The 15114-nt window shown below is 37.5% G+C and overlaps 1 protein-coding gene across 1 annotated transcript; it reads left to right on the top strand.

The window, feature by feature from the left end:
• Positions 1-1522: 1522 nt before the first annotated feature.
• Positions 1523-1972, top strand: LOC148195992 (uncharacterized). Its single transcript, XM_088095344.1, has one exon. It carries the CDS (start codon positions 1523-1525, stop codon positions 1970-1972), a length of 450 nt encoding a protein of 149 aa, XP_087951470.1.
• Positions 1973-15114: the final 13142 nt, after the last annotated feature.

Genomic DNA, 15114 nt, shown 5'->3' with positions numbered 1-15114 from the left:
TTGTGACATCATAATTTGGTGTTCATAAATTTGTCCATCAGCTGCCGTCTCAGTAGATTGTTGTGGAGCTCTTAAAGGTAAACGTTTGTGAAGAAAACAGGATGTCTAGGGTAAACAGCGAAAAATGGGGTTTTGGGACTAGGGGCTAACCCGGCCCTAATTTAATCCCAACCCATTCTCTGGGGTTTTGGGGGCTAGGGGCTCTGGTAAAAGCCCCCTCAAAGGTGGGTCAAACAAAATGGGCCTCAGTGTAGAAAAGGCAGGGTTGGCCTTGGGGCTTTGAAAAAATTTGACAGCTCTAGTCACCACTCAGAACATAACATTAGAAAAAATAGATACGGATTTTTCTTCTTTATGTTAATAATTTATAGATTTATTGCATAAGTTTTGTGTGCGTCATCTCGACTTATACTTTGAAGATTATAAATATGTTGTATTACGATTTCTATATTGATGTCCATGCTACACAATATCCCAGTGACACTAATTTGGTACCCACCAGGAAAAGGGTTAATACCAAAACCAATACGAGGAATGGTCTGCAAACAATTGAATTTGATATTATTATAAGAGATTAAGTACATATCTAAATGGATTCTTGTAAAGGAAAATGTTTATGGAAAGACTTATTATTTAAGTAAATTGTTGAAAGTTACTTATATAGCTTGAAGTCAACAGAAATAAAAAAAGAAATAATTATTATTAGTTTTTTAGAAATTTAGCAAGTGTAGTTCTGGTGTACACTTGGAAGCCAGAACTATATATATACAACTATTTGTATTGAATTGGAGTCTTTAAATAAGAATTCTTTTGTTTCTAAGGTTGGAGCTAGCCAACTTTTGACTTTTGATATTTGGTATCATTTAGCTTGTGGCATTTGGAAATGATGGTGACCACAAAGGAAATGGAAATCTGGATGGAGTTGATAGAATAAATGTTCATATGTGCAAGAATCAACAAAGAAATTATTGGATTTGGTGCAACAAGTTGGGCCACACTTCGCAAGATGCGTACCGTGGGTTTAACTTAACTAGATCTAACATGGGTTTGACTCCACTTGACCCAATTTCAAGTCAACTTGACTAGGCCTGACAAGGGTCTAACATGACCTAACTCGACTTTATTGGGCTCGAGTGGGTTGTACTCAACTCAATCTGATATACTTTTGACTCGTCTATCTAAGATGTGTCAACTTGATTCGATCCTACGTGGGTCCAACTCGATTTCAACTTTTGAAGGCTCGACTTAACTTGGCCAAACATGGGTCTGACCTCAGTCATCGGTTTCAACAAGTCAACAGGGCTCGTAGGGGTCGGTAAGATGTTACAACTGTGGGGGACCTCACCTCAAGTCTTTCTGTCCTCAGTTGGGAGGATACAGGAGATGTAATCGGTGTGGAAGAGAGGGCCACTATGAGAAAGATTGTCCTATGGGCAGAAGGGTTGTCTTGCGATCGCGGAGTGCTGGGAGATTTTAGCAAAGGAGTGGGGGTCGAGCATAAGCTGTAGGCCGAGTCTACGCAATGAAAGGATCAGAGGCAGCAAATTCAAGTAATCTTATTATCAGTACTTGTTTTTTGGACGAAGTATCTTGTTGTGTGTTGTTTGACTCGGGGGCAACACATTCCTTTATCTCAAAGGAATGTGTTGAAAAGTTGGGTTTGTCAATCGAGGATTTACAGTTTGATCTGGTGGTGTCAACCCCAGCAGCTGGTGTAGTTCAGACATCTACCATGTGTGCTAGATGTCAAGTTGAGGTTGAGGGTCGTAGGTTCAAAGTGAACCTTATCTGTTTACCTCTCAAAGGTTTGGAGGTAATTCTAGGAATGGATTGGTTAGCCGCCAATCATATTCTTATAAATTATGGTAAGAAGAAGTTGGTGTTTCCAAAGGAAGAAAAGAAGATGTCGTTGTCGGTCGGTCAGTTGAAGCAAGAGTTAAGAGAAGGGCTAGTTGTTTTCTGGTGCTATTGATAACGATTTAAAATCCGTTATCTGTGATGTAATTTTGATACTAAATACACCCTTTTTTACTTAGAAACTTGCTTGGACTCATGCTTTTTCATTAAGTTGTGTGAATAAGAGAGTTGAGGTTGAATTTGATGATTTTATGACTAATTCCCTTTGTTTTGATAGAAAATAAGTTAATACAGGAAGCAGAGATGAAGTGCTAAGGATATAGAGCTCAGAAAGGCCTAGAAAAGCACCAGAAGAGGGAACCGCACGAAGCTTGGGCGACCTACAGGAGGCTTGGGCGTGGACAAATCAATGCCCGCCGCCCGGGCGTCGGACACCCGAAGCCCGGGCAAAATTGATGGCTCAAGCCTTACAGAAGTCGACATCCACCGCCCGGGCGGCCAAATGGGACGCCCGAGCGGCGTGCGTTGCTGATCCGGCCCAATTTTTGCTCTGTTTCAACTCTTTTGGACCGGGCCCTGTTTCTACTCTTTTCCAACTTTATTTAAAGGACCCAGGCGCTCTAGGTTTTGTATCTCTGGCTAGAGAAACACAACAACACACTCTTTTACTCTCTAAAGGCGGATTTGGAGGCGAAAGCTTCCTCTTCTACTCTTAGGGTTTTATATCTCATGCTTTTCCATTGTACATCTAGTTTCTCCATGTCTATGCGGAACTAAACTCTATTTGTTGTTGGGGAATGATGTAACCTTGTGAACTCTCATGTATTTGAATTGATTCTTAATCATATATGCTTTATTCATTAATTGTTAGGGAATTCATCTGTTTTAATGCGTGCTCTATTTAACTCATTTAGTTGCATGATTTATGAATTGCATGAGTGCCAGAAGGTTCCTTACAATTTAGGTTCTTGTTGAATTCTCCCAAGGTTAATATTTCTCAGGAATGAGGGTATGAGTACTTGGTCGTCTTAAGCTCTTGATCTTCAGACTTAATTTTCTAGGAACGCTAGGAATTGCACGAACTAGGAATTAAGGCAGGCTTATTGCGCCAAGGGATTGGGTTCTAAGTACTTTAGTGAGTGACGTTGACATTAATGCATAAAGAGGAATTCTTATATACATGAGAGGGAACATGGTGAAATCTAACCCCAACAACATATTTATCTCATATTAAACAACATTCGTTCATCTCTGTGTTACTCTGCTATTGATCAATTGGCATTCATATTTTACTTTATGTTTTTGCATCACAAACCAATGATCACGTTTATTTTAAGTCTTAATTAATTAATTTATCACATGACTGTTTTGTTACCAATTGAGGAGCATTAGTATCTTGAAGCTATTGTGATGTTTTGATGATGATAAAAGCTGAAAAATTGAAGACTCTAAATGCATCTTTGTTAAACACATTTTGTAGAAACAAATGTATAGGATAAATAGTAATGATGTAAAAACTGTTACAAGTTTTCGTATTTAGTGAGTCATTGCACAAATAATCGATTATCAAGAGCTAATTTAGCAGAGAGTTGCTCGCGCAAATAATCGATTATTACATAGAATAATCAATTATCACTGTTTCATTTAATATTGTCCAAGTCTCTGGAATAATCGATTATTGTTCACGATAATCGATTATCACATTTTGAAAACCCCATAACAGACACAAATAATCGATTATCACTTATGATAATCGATTATCAGTGGTAGTTGGGAGATGTCTTTTCAGTTTTTGTCCCTGCACGAAACTAGGCTTATAAATAGAGGTCTTCACAGCTCTTAGAAAAAAACTTTTCAATTGAGAGTATTAGAGCTTTGTGCCTAAGGGAAGCTCTTTGTGACTGAAAAGGATCTATGCCATTTTGAGAATACAGTTTGTCTGAGGAAGTTCTCAAAGTGATAGAGTGTTCTTGTCTAGTCTTGTGAAGAGGAGAAGCTCGCACTTTGTGTGTCAAAGGTCGGAGCAGTTCTCTTCAAGTTGGCAGAGCTGTTACTTCTGGTTCGTGCGTCGAAGGAAGCTCTTTCGGTTCGTTTTTCGAAGGAAGTTACTTGTTGCACTCTTCTGGTTCGTTTGTCGAAGGAGGTGTTTTCTATTTTTTGCTCATTTCATTATCTTGTAATTTGTACAACTATATTTTTAGTAAAAAAGGTTAATCACTATTTATAGTGATTAACGACTGGACGTAGAATCTTTTGATTCGAACCAGGATAAAAATTCTGTGTTGATTTTCTTGATCCCTAAACTCTTAGCACATCAACTGTTCGATAAAAGTTCGCTAAGAAAATCAATTTTTGGAGTCTATTGACAAGGGTATTTGGGAAGTTGTTATGAATGGACCAATTGTTCCCACTATTTTTGTAAATGATATGCAGGTAGAAAAACCATTTTTACAGTGGACTATGGATGAAAATAGAATGGCACAATATGATGTTAGGGCTAGGAACATAATTTTATCTACACTAACCCTTGATGATTTTTTCAAAGTTTCTGTTTATGAAAGTGCTCAGGAAATGTGGGAATTTTTAAGAGTCACTCATGATAAAGTCACAGATGTTGTTAAGTTGACGTTGTTTGATTCAAGCTCCTCAAGCTCAAACATTTCAAATGAGCAAGAAAATTTATGCTTAATTGCCAGCAATGAATCATCTAAAAGCCAACTCTTGAAGAAAAAGAAGGACAATCAAGGCTCCTCATCAAGCTTTAAATGTTATGGATGTGGTGAAAGAGGCCATTGATAACAGTTGAAAAACTGTTATTTTCATGCTTAAAATTGATACTAAAAGCAACCTTTATACTTAGAAACTAGCTTGAAATCATGCTTTTATTCATATTTTCAGAAATAAGAGAGCTGGACAGGTTTATGCTTGATTTCAGTGTTTTTGTGCAGGTTTTAAGGTGAATTTAGTGAAAGAAGTGAAGAAGGAGAGAGATGGAATCAGAAAAGACATCAAAAAGTGCAAAAGGAGAAGTCGCAACTGCCGCTCAGCGGCAGTTTACCGCTGAGCGGCACTCAGGAGTTCACGGGAGGACCGCTGAGGGGCAAAATGGCCGCTGAGGGGAAGAAACGACTCACGCACTTACCGCTGAGCGATAGTTTACCGCTGAGCGGCACTATTTTTGGGCTTGGGCCTAATTTTCTGTAATTTACGAATAGTATATAAGCTTTAGGGTTTCCTAGGGTTAGGATCTTTGGCAAAGACGAAGCAAACACTCTCTTTTTCACCCCTTGGGGATAGATTGGGAGATGGTGACAGCTCTCCTCTTCTCTTTCTCGAGTTTTTCTATCTCTTTCATTCTTTCATTATTGTTCATCTAGGTTCATCATGAATATGGTGAACTAAACCTTGTATGTTTGTTAGGGAATCAATGTAATCTTTTGAAGCTCTCCTATATGGAATTTGTGCTTGCATCTTAATCTAAGACTTATGCTTTCTTTCATCATTAGTTAGGGTTTTTCCTCTTTGCTCAAAGCTTGCTTGCTTTAACTCATTCAATGCATGATTATTGGTTTTGTCGATACGGGAACGTACGGGGAAGTCTAGATTCGGGGAATTTCTCCCAATAGTATATTGGTTGCCTTAAGCTCCTGTGCTAAAAAAACTAATTATTAGGAATGCTAGGAATCGTATGAACTCGTAATTAGGGAGAAGCCTTCTTGAAAGGTAATTTAGAGAGTGGCATTAACAATGATGACTTGAATGTTGAATTCCTAAAATATATGAGAGTGGATAAGATGCAATTGACCCCCAACAACATATTCATCAATATATTTCATTGAAAGTGCTTGTCTTTTGTTTTAGCCATTGATCAACCTCATGCATACATGTTTATTTTCGTCTTTTGCATATTAAACTCCACTTATTTTGTTCTTAAGTCTTAGCTAATCAACAAATCACATAACTAAACTAGGCCGTGAGTCCTTTGGGAGAACGATACTTGGTCTTACCGAGTTTATTACTTGAAACGATTCGGTCATACTTGCCGATTGTTAAACAAGTTTGTGACATCATATTTTGGTGATCATAAATTTGTCCATCAAGTTTTTGGTGCCGTTGCCGGGGGCTCGCGGTTTAACTGGTTAATTTGTGTGATTATTTATTATCTTTGACTTTAATTTTGAATTTCTGTTTTTATTTTCTGTTTTTATTTTTTCGGTTTTTATTTTATTTTAATTTATTTTCTGTTTTTATTTTATTTTATTTTATTTTATTTTTCTGTTTTTATTTTATTTTATTTTATTTTTCTGTTTTTATTTTTCTGTTTTTATTTCCTATCTTCTTATCTTTTCAATTATATCCTTTGATTTTTTTTTCTGTATCTTTTTGTGCTAACAATTGTTTTTAGGGTTTTGTGCCTAATGTCTGCAGAATGCAATTTGGTCAAGAATTTAACTATATGAGCACTCAATTCTACCAAAGTAATCTCAACCACTGGTGGAAACCTCACTCAAGCATGGATCAAAGCCAATTTTGGCAAGCTGCTGGACAATTTGAGAACCAACCACAACAACAATGGCAGCAACAACCCTTTCTATCAGGAAGTTTGGATAGGTTGGAGGACACCCTTCAACGATTTTTGAAAAATTCCGACTCTACTCAGAAAAGCATTGAAGAATTATGTAAAAGAATGGAGATGCAACTTCGTTACATCAGTCAGAGATTGAATGATGATGTTAATATTGAAGTTAACCTTAAGGAGGAAGGGCAAGTCATTATCACTGAAAGTGACAAGATTCTTGATGAGGGAAAATTAGAGGGAGATGAGGAAAGGGTAGAGAGAAAAGAGAAAGAAGAGTTGAGTGAGAAAGATAAAGATGAAGAAAAAGAGAAAGAGGTGGTTGAGAGAGAAGAGAGAAAGAAAATTTGTGTGAAAATAAAGAAGTTGAAAAGAAAAAGAAAAGGGAAGAAAAAAATAAAAGAAAAGAAAAAGAGAAAATTTAGGGAGAGAAAAAGGAAAAAAAAGAAGATGAGAGGAAAGAAGAAGAAATCATATGAAAAATCCCATCCTCATCTAAAGAATAATCATAGGAAGGAAAAGAAATTGAAGTGCTTTATGGAAATCTTCAAGAAATTGGAGATTAAAGTTCCTGTGATTGAGACACTGCAACAGGTTCCTGGTTTGATCAAATTTCTAAAGAAGTTCAGTAGAAAGAAGAAGAAAAAGAAGATGGAACTTGAACTTTACTGGGTCAAGCTAATGACGTTAAAAGAGCGCTTGCTGGGAGGCAACCCAGTTGATTTTAGAACTTTTAAATTTTACTTTGGTTTGTAATTTTTAAATCTGTTGAACATTATTGTGTAAATATTTTGCGGAACATAGCATCTACTGAAGGATGCTAAATTGTAGCACCTACTGATGGGTGTTGGTGAGAAACTTTTGCACCTACTGATGGGTGCTGGTAAGTTTATAACGCCTACTGAAGGGTGTTGGTGGATTTTGGGTCAGGCTCGTGACGTTAAACAAGCGCTACCTGGGAGGCAACCTAGTTGATTGAATATTTCTGTTTGTTTCGTTTTAGTTGCATAATAGGGTTTGCATAAGTAATCTGAACATTGAATTGCAGGGAACCAGTAAGGGGTATGTCTAGGAGGCACGTAGGTTAAGAAAAGAAGGAGAAGAGCACTTCACGAAAGTGCCGCTGAGCGGCAACTTACCGCTGAGCGGTACTCTCGCAGAATGGGCTTTAGTTCCCTTCAGCGGAACCCGAGCCCATTAGGGTATTTTTATACCCCAAGCTGCGTTTTAGGTTTTCTTTCCAGGCTCTTCTCTGCACAAACACTCCCACATATCTTTTCCAAGGTTTTCCAGCTCTTTTCATTCTTTCCTCTTGAAAATTTCTCTTCCACTCACTTGCTCACTAGTGTTCTATTCAAGTTTGGGGTTGGAAGAGAGTATCTTAGATTGGAAACATTCTCATTGCATCTAGTATCTCCACCCAAGTAAGTAAAATGCATTTTGTTCATTCTAGGGTTTTTGATTTTGAATGTGATTGTCAAAGCATGATTATTTAGGGGTTTTGATTTCTATGCATGATTTGATGATATATTTGATGTTTGAACCGATTAAACTGCATGATTATGAACTGGAAAACTGAAAATTGCATTTGGGTGGAGTTAGGACAGCTTTAAGAGAGATTTTTCAAAACTCTGCAGAGTTACCGCTCAGGGGTAAACTGCCGCTGAGCGGCACTCTACCAGACCTAAGTTTTCTTGAATTTTTTTGTTTTGGACTATGGCACTGGTGGTGCTGAGGGGAAATTCTGGCCCTCAGCGGTGGTTTAGCTTCTAAAGGAGTTGTGTTCTATGTTTTACTAATGATTAACATCATGTTCTGTGGTTTTGTATTTGTGTTTGAATGCAGGAATGACATCCTCTTCTGGAAAGAGATTGAAAACCATGGCAACCAAGAGAAAGGAAAAGGAACCAGAGCAACTCCACTCTAGCAGGTTCCTCTCTAGGAAACATGAGAAGCACTTTAGGGTGGTTTAGGACAGGAGACTTCTGATGGAAAGAAAAGTTGGAATGATACCTAACTTTGCTCCTCAATGTGGAGAGCAAGTGTTAGGGAATGACTGGGGAAAGCTAGCCACCTATCCTGCACCTGCCAACATAGCTGTGGTAAAAGAGTTCTACACCAACGCAAAGAAGATTGGTGACTATCCAGCTGAAAACTATGTGGGATATGTCAGAGGCCATGCTATCAGGTATGATCTTGATTCTATCAATAACTTCCTGGACACTGTGTGGGCTGGTGAGCAGTGCCAGTTTGCTCTTTGCATGGAGGAAGGTGCTGATTATGAGGATGTGGAGAGAGTACTATGCATACCTGGAGGACACTTCCAAAGGAATCGATCTGGCTCAGTGGTTAATATTAGGAGGACGGATTTGACTCCTCTTGCAAAGTATTGGATGGCGTTTTCTCATGCCAACATTCAGCCATGTTCACATGTGTCAGATATTACTCTCAGCAGGGCACTATTCATCTACTGTGCTATCAGAAACTTAAATGTTAATATTGGGCAGGTGATAGCTGATGAGATTAGTGTGTGCGCCAATACCTCAAACAACAAAGCACCACTAGGACATCCCTCCTTGATCACTCACCTTTGCAAGATAGTTGGGGTGGACACTTCTGCTCCACCATTTGAGAGGCCAAGAAAAGCTATTGATGAGGCTTATTACAGACAGTACTGTGGAGGTGAGGAAGCAGCTCAGCCAGTTCCACCACGCTGTGCTCGTAGAGAGAGAGGGCCAGCACAGAGCCAGACATCTGCTGAGACACATGAAGCATAACCATTCCAGATGAGGGACATATATATGTCTCTTATAGGTGCTCAGTTGCAGTCCATTCACAGAGGGCAGGTGGCCACTACTGAGATGATTGTGGGGATGTATGATACACCTCCAGCCCACAGGTGGACTATGGATGAATTCCATAATGTGGTAGCTTGGCCAGAGGAACCAGTGCATGGAGGAGGAGCTGAAGCAGCTGAAGCTTCAGTTAGAGAGATGGAAGAAGATGAAGCTGATGATGATGATGCATTTGAAGATGATGAAGATGAGGAGGAGGAGGAGGAAGATACAGAGGACAGCTCAGACTGATGAGGAGCTGAGATAGCATTTACTGATGAATGCTATCATATGCTTATGCTTTTGTTGGTTTAAGTTTTCTGAACTTATTTGTTTTTTTTTTGTTATTAGGGTTTGATGTACTCTATTGGACACCTGGTTTGTTATGATGGTTTGCTATTAATTGTGATTGTTTGATAAGTAATGCTTGATGATGCTTATTGATTGATTGATGTTGAGATGATGTGCACAGTAAAATGCTTATATAGGTGATTCACAAGCTTTGTGAACAAATGCAGGATATCATGATTGTGATTGTGAAATTAAGCAGGATGTGTATGTCAAATGTGAATGAGCTTATATGTGAGGTTTTGAGCTCCAGAGTTATTATTGTTGAATGCTATTACTTTGAAAGCATGAATGATTTTGCCCAGGTTTTCTATGATTGAATCATTTGCTTGTTTTGCATCATATGATCAAGGCCGTTTGTTGGAACCCTTTTTATTGGCCAAATTCATAAAGTTAGCCCACTAAAAGAGAACACTTTGTGTTCTATCCTTTGAACTCTTAGCCTTAAACATACACTGAAAACCCTTGATTGAAAATCTTTACCTTGAGTTAAGTAGAAGATCTTGTGTGGTATTGTTAAATGTTCAAGTTTGGGGTTGTTGGGAAAACATGAAAAAGGAAAAGCATTGAGCTAAGAGCTAAAAAGTAAGAATATGCAAAGAAAAAGAAAAGAAAAGAAAAAGAAGCAAAACTCAATGCGAATGCAAAGGCAAGTTGGGAAGAATAAGAAAAATTGTGTTGTTATTATTCTCTTAACTCAAGGATTTTGTGATCCAGAAAAACCAATTTTCTTGTTAGCCCAGCCACATTATAAGCCATTGAAAAGTCCTTGTGATGATGCATGCTTGTGAAGGTTTTTGATTGTGGTAAAATGAAAGGCAAAGTTGATTCATGTGACATTGTGATAGTGGAGTGAATGAGTGATTACCTCTTATACACTTGTGTGTGAGTGAAACACTTTACCTAGTGAGGAAATATTCCATGAGCACATGAACATCCATGCTTAATTGATTGATCATTCATGAAAAATAGCATTTGTATGACTTTGTGAACACTAAAGCATGTGCACATCTTGATTGAAATCTTGGTCATAAGTTTGATTAAAGTTTTTACTTATCTTGAAAAGAAGGTTTTTTTTGAATGAGTTAACCATCATATGAATTGGTTGAAGAGTGAGTTACATCTTGTTTGCTTGAGGACAAGCAAAGTTCTAAGTTTGGGGTTGTGATAACAGTTGAAAAACTGTTATTTTCATGCTTAAAATTGATACTAAAAGCAACCTTTATACTTAGAAACTAGCTTGAAATCATGCTTTTATTCATATTTTCAGAAATAAGAGAGCTGGACAGGTTTATGCTTGATTTCAGTGTTTTTGTGCAGGTTTTAAGGTGAATTTAATGAAAGAAGTGAAGAAGGAGAGAGATGGAATCAGAAAAAACATCAAAATGTGCAAAAGGAGAAGTCGCAACTGCCGCTGAGCGGCAGTTTACCGCTGAGCGGCACTCAGGAGTTCACGGGAGGACCGCTGAGGGGCAAAATGGCCGCTGAGGGGAAGAAACGACTCACGCACTTATCGCTGAGCGGTAGTTTACCGCTGAGCGGCACTATTTTTGGGCTTGGGCCTAATTTTCTGTAATTTACGAATAATATATAAGCTTTAGGGTTTCCTAGAGTTAGGATCTTTGGCAAAGACGAAGCAAACACTCTCTTTTTCACCCCTTGGGGGTAGATTGGGAGATGGTGACAGCTCTCCCCTTCTCTTTCTCGGGTTTTTCTATCTCTTTCATTCTTTCATTATTGTTCATCTAGGTTCACCATGAATATGGTGAACTAAACCTTGTATGTTTGTTAGGGAATCAATGTAATCTTTTGAAGCTCTCATATATGGAATTTGTGCTTGCATCTTAATCTAAGACTTATGCTTTCTTTCATCATTAGTTAGGGTTTTTCCTCTTTCCTCAAAGCTTGCTTTGTTTAACTCATTCAATGCATGATTATTGGTTTTTTCGATACGGGAACGTACGGGGAAGTCTAGATCCGGGGAATTTCTCCCAATAGTATATTGGTTGCCTTAAGCTCCTGTGCTAAAAAAACTAATTATTAGGAATGCTAGGAATCGTATGAACTCGTAATGAGGGAGAAGCCTTCTTGAAAGGTAATTTAGAGAGTGACATTAACAATGATGACGTGAATGTTGAATTCCTAAAATATATGAGAGTGGATAAGATGAAATTGACCCCCAACAACATATTCATCAATATATTTCATTGAAAGTGCTTGTCTTTTGTTTTAGCCATTGATCAACCTCATGCATACATGTTTATTTTCATCTTTTTCATATTAAACTCCACTTATTTTGTTCTTAAGTCTTAGCTAATCAACAAATCACATAACTAAACTAGGCCGTGAGTCCTTTGGGAGAACGATACTTGGTCTTACCGAGTTTATTACTTGAAACGATTCGGTCATACTTGCCGATTGTTAAACAAGTTTGTGACATCATATTTTGGTGATCATAAATTTGTCCATCAGCCATATAAAAGTCGTTTGTCCAATTATCAAGAAAATTCACAAAAAGAAGAAGGTCCACATTGCTTGGGTTGATAATGCCTCAAGTAGTTCAAGTGATTCTGTTCAAGAAACAAACTTATGTTTGACAGCTAATGTTGATGACACTACAAGCCAAGTAAATTGCTCTAGCCTTGACACTAGTGAATTTGATGTACAAAAAGCTTTTCTTGAATTGCTTGATGAATCTGAGAAATTAAATGCTGCTAATAAAAATTTGAAAAAGGAGTTTAAAGAATTGCAAATTAAATAGGAGAAAGAATTAGATGAGGAAGTTATTTTAAGAAATAAAATATGCAATTTAGAAATGAAAGAAATTACAAATGTTGAACATCCTGTTGAATGCCTTTCATGTAAGATTCACGTGCTTGATATTGATACTCTTGAAAATCTGCTTGAAGTTTCAACTAGAAATAATAATGTTGAAATGCCTATACCTGTTAAAAAGGTTTATAAAAACAAAAGTGTTTTTAAAAGTAAGAACCAAATTAAAAGAACCCGTAGGGTATGGGTTGAAAAAGGAAGTGTGTCTTATAGAAACCCAAATGTTGTCACATGCTTTTATTGTATGAAAAAGGGACACACTTCTAACAAATGTAGAATTAAACATTTTGATGTTCCAAATGGAAAATATGCTTGGATTCCTGTTATAAAGTAAATTATCTCTAACCTCAAAGGACCCAAATGAGACTATGGGGACCAAAACTCTATTGTTTTATTTTGCAGGTTAATTTTTCAAAAGGAAAAGAAAGCTCTATGGTATCCTATTATTTTTTAAGAGCTTTGAAATAATTTATGAATGTTAGATGTGTCTTAAGTTGAAAATTTGGCCCAAATTTGTGTTTTTCGGAAATTAACATAAATAATCGATTACCAAGGGTAATAATTGATTATCTCGTCCTCAAAAATTTGGATTTTGGAAATTTGGCTCGCACAATCGATTATTTAAAGTAATAATTGATTATCTTAAGTCACAGCGTAAAAAAAAACTTTTTTTTAAATTTTTTTTTGAGTCTGTTTTTAAAAGGGGATTATTACATTCATGGGAAGATATATGAGTTTGTTAGATATCTTGTTTTTATCTCTATTATGGATTAATTAATACTGTTTGTACTTCTTAATTAGAGTTGAATTTCTTCTTATATTCCATGAGGTATTATGTTATTTCATGTTATGAAATTTCAATTTTATTTCTGCTTTGAAATGCATCAATTCTTTTGTTGAGGGGGAGAAAATTTTGAGGGGAAGTTTTTTCCACTTTTTTACTTTTCACTTATGATAAAAAAGGGGAAGAAAACTTCTAATTTAAGTAGTGTAGTTATTACTAACATGTTTGTATGTTTGTAAGTATGAAATCTATGCAGGAAATTAGAAATGCTTTTAACAAGAAGATATTTTTTATCATCATAAAAAAGGGGGAGATTGTTACCAATGAGGAGCATTGGTATCTTGAAGCTATTGTGAAGTTTTGATGATAATAAAAGCTGAAAAATTGAAGACTCTAAATGCATCTTTGTTAAACGCATTTTGTAGAAACAAATGTATAGGATAAATTGTAATGATGTAAAAACTGTTAGAAGTTTTCGTATTTAGTGAGTCATTGCGCAAATAATCGATTATCAAGAGCAAATTTAGAAGAGAGTTGCTTGCGTAAATAATCGATTATTACACAGAATAATCGATTATCATTGTTTCATTTAATATTGTCCAAGTCTTTGGAATAATCGATTATTGCTCAGGATAATCGATTATCACATTTTGAAAACCCCATAACAGACACAAATAATCGATTATCGATTATCAGTGGCAGTTGGGAGATGTCTTTTCAGTTTTTGTCCCTGCACGAAACTAGGCTTATAAATAGAGGTCTTCATAGCTCTTAGAAAAAAACTTTTCAATTGAGAGTATTAAAGCTTTGTGCCTAAGGGAAGCTCTCTGTGAGTGAAAATAGTCCCTATTGCTTTTGGGACTCCCCATGTCCACTCCTTCCTTCCAGCCGTATTCCGGGTTCCCCGTCTTGTCCCCCTAGCTTCCTTACTATTTTTGGCTTTCTTCAATGGCCAAAATAAGCAAAAGGGGCCCCTCGAATTTTGGTGTCAGTGTATTTTTCTGCTTCCTCATTTTACGGATGTTTGCCAAATTCGTGGTGCCCACACGCCTAGATGCTGTAGCTTCGTCTGTGCATGCTGGACCGTGACTCTTCCATGGATGTGTGAATTAGCAGTTGTGTGCTTACTTCATTTCTCCCAGCAAATATGAATTACCCCTTCCATTTACCCTGCAGCTTCCTTAATTAGACCAAGACCGTGGAGTGTGAAGCTTCTCTTTGCTGGACCATGAAGTTCTTCTCTACTGGACCACCTGCTTCCAATATCTTCCCCTTAACATGGTGGGCGTGAGCTGCTCTCCCTTGGACGTAAGTTGGACTGCACCAAAAATAATGTTGGCTTCCTTCTTCAAGTGCATCTTCTTCTTCTCAACGTGCTGGCTTTGGAGCTGCTCCCTTTGCTTTCATTCACGGCCTCTCCTCTTTGCAGAACTTGAAGCTGTTGGATATTGTATAAGCTCCATCACCGTGAAAGGGTGGCCACTCTCTTCTACCCAAGCCGAGACTCCACTCCAAGCTGCTTTCCTGCGTGTGGAGGATGCTGCTGGAACGTTTTGTGAAGGCTGGCCGTGATTTCTTCTTCAAGGTGCTGCACCGTTCCAGCTCCAAAATAAAATGTGCCTCTCCAAATATTAAATGCCCAAGTGTCTTGCTTTTTCAATTGAGAATAATAGGAGGCGCCACTTTTATTCCATGTGTACTGGATGCTTGTTAAAATGAAAGGGTCGTGTGCTTCTTTACAAAATGAAAGTCCAAAATCAAATGCTTATGTGGAGGAGTGGGAGAGCACGGAGAGTGAAAAAATCTGCACTCCAAACCGTGAGTGGTGGCTGATGTGAGCCTTCAATGTGGTGGTCCCATGTGTTGTCCAGCAAATAAAACAA

The sequence above is a fragment of the Vigna umbellata genome, chromosome 7 (assembly GCF_029865625.1).
Source record: "Vigna umbellata cultivar VRB3 chromosome 7, Vumbellata_1.0, whole genome shotgun sequence".
Classification (NCBI taxonomy): domain Eukaryota; kingdom Viridiplantae; phylum Streptophyta; class Magnoliopsida; order Fabales; family Fabaceae; genus Vigna; species Vigna umbellata.
This window is presented reverse-complemented; position numbering and strand designations above follow the sequence as displayed.

Coding starts and splice junctions, on each gene's coding strand:
- LOC148195992 (XM_088095344.1), top strand. CDS start 1,523: ATGAAAGGATCAGAGGCAGCAAATTCAAGTAATCTTATTATCAGTACT.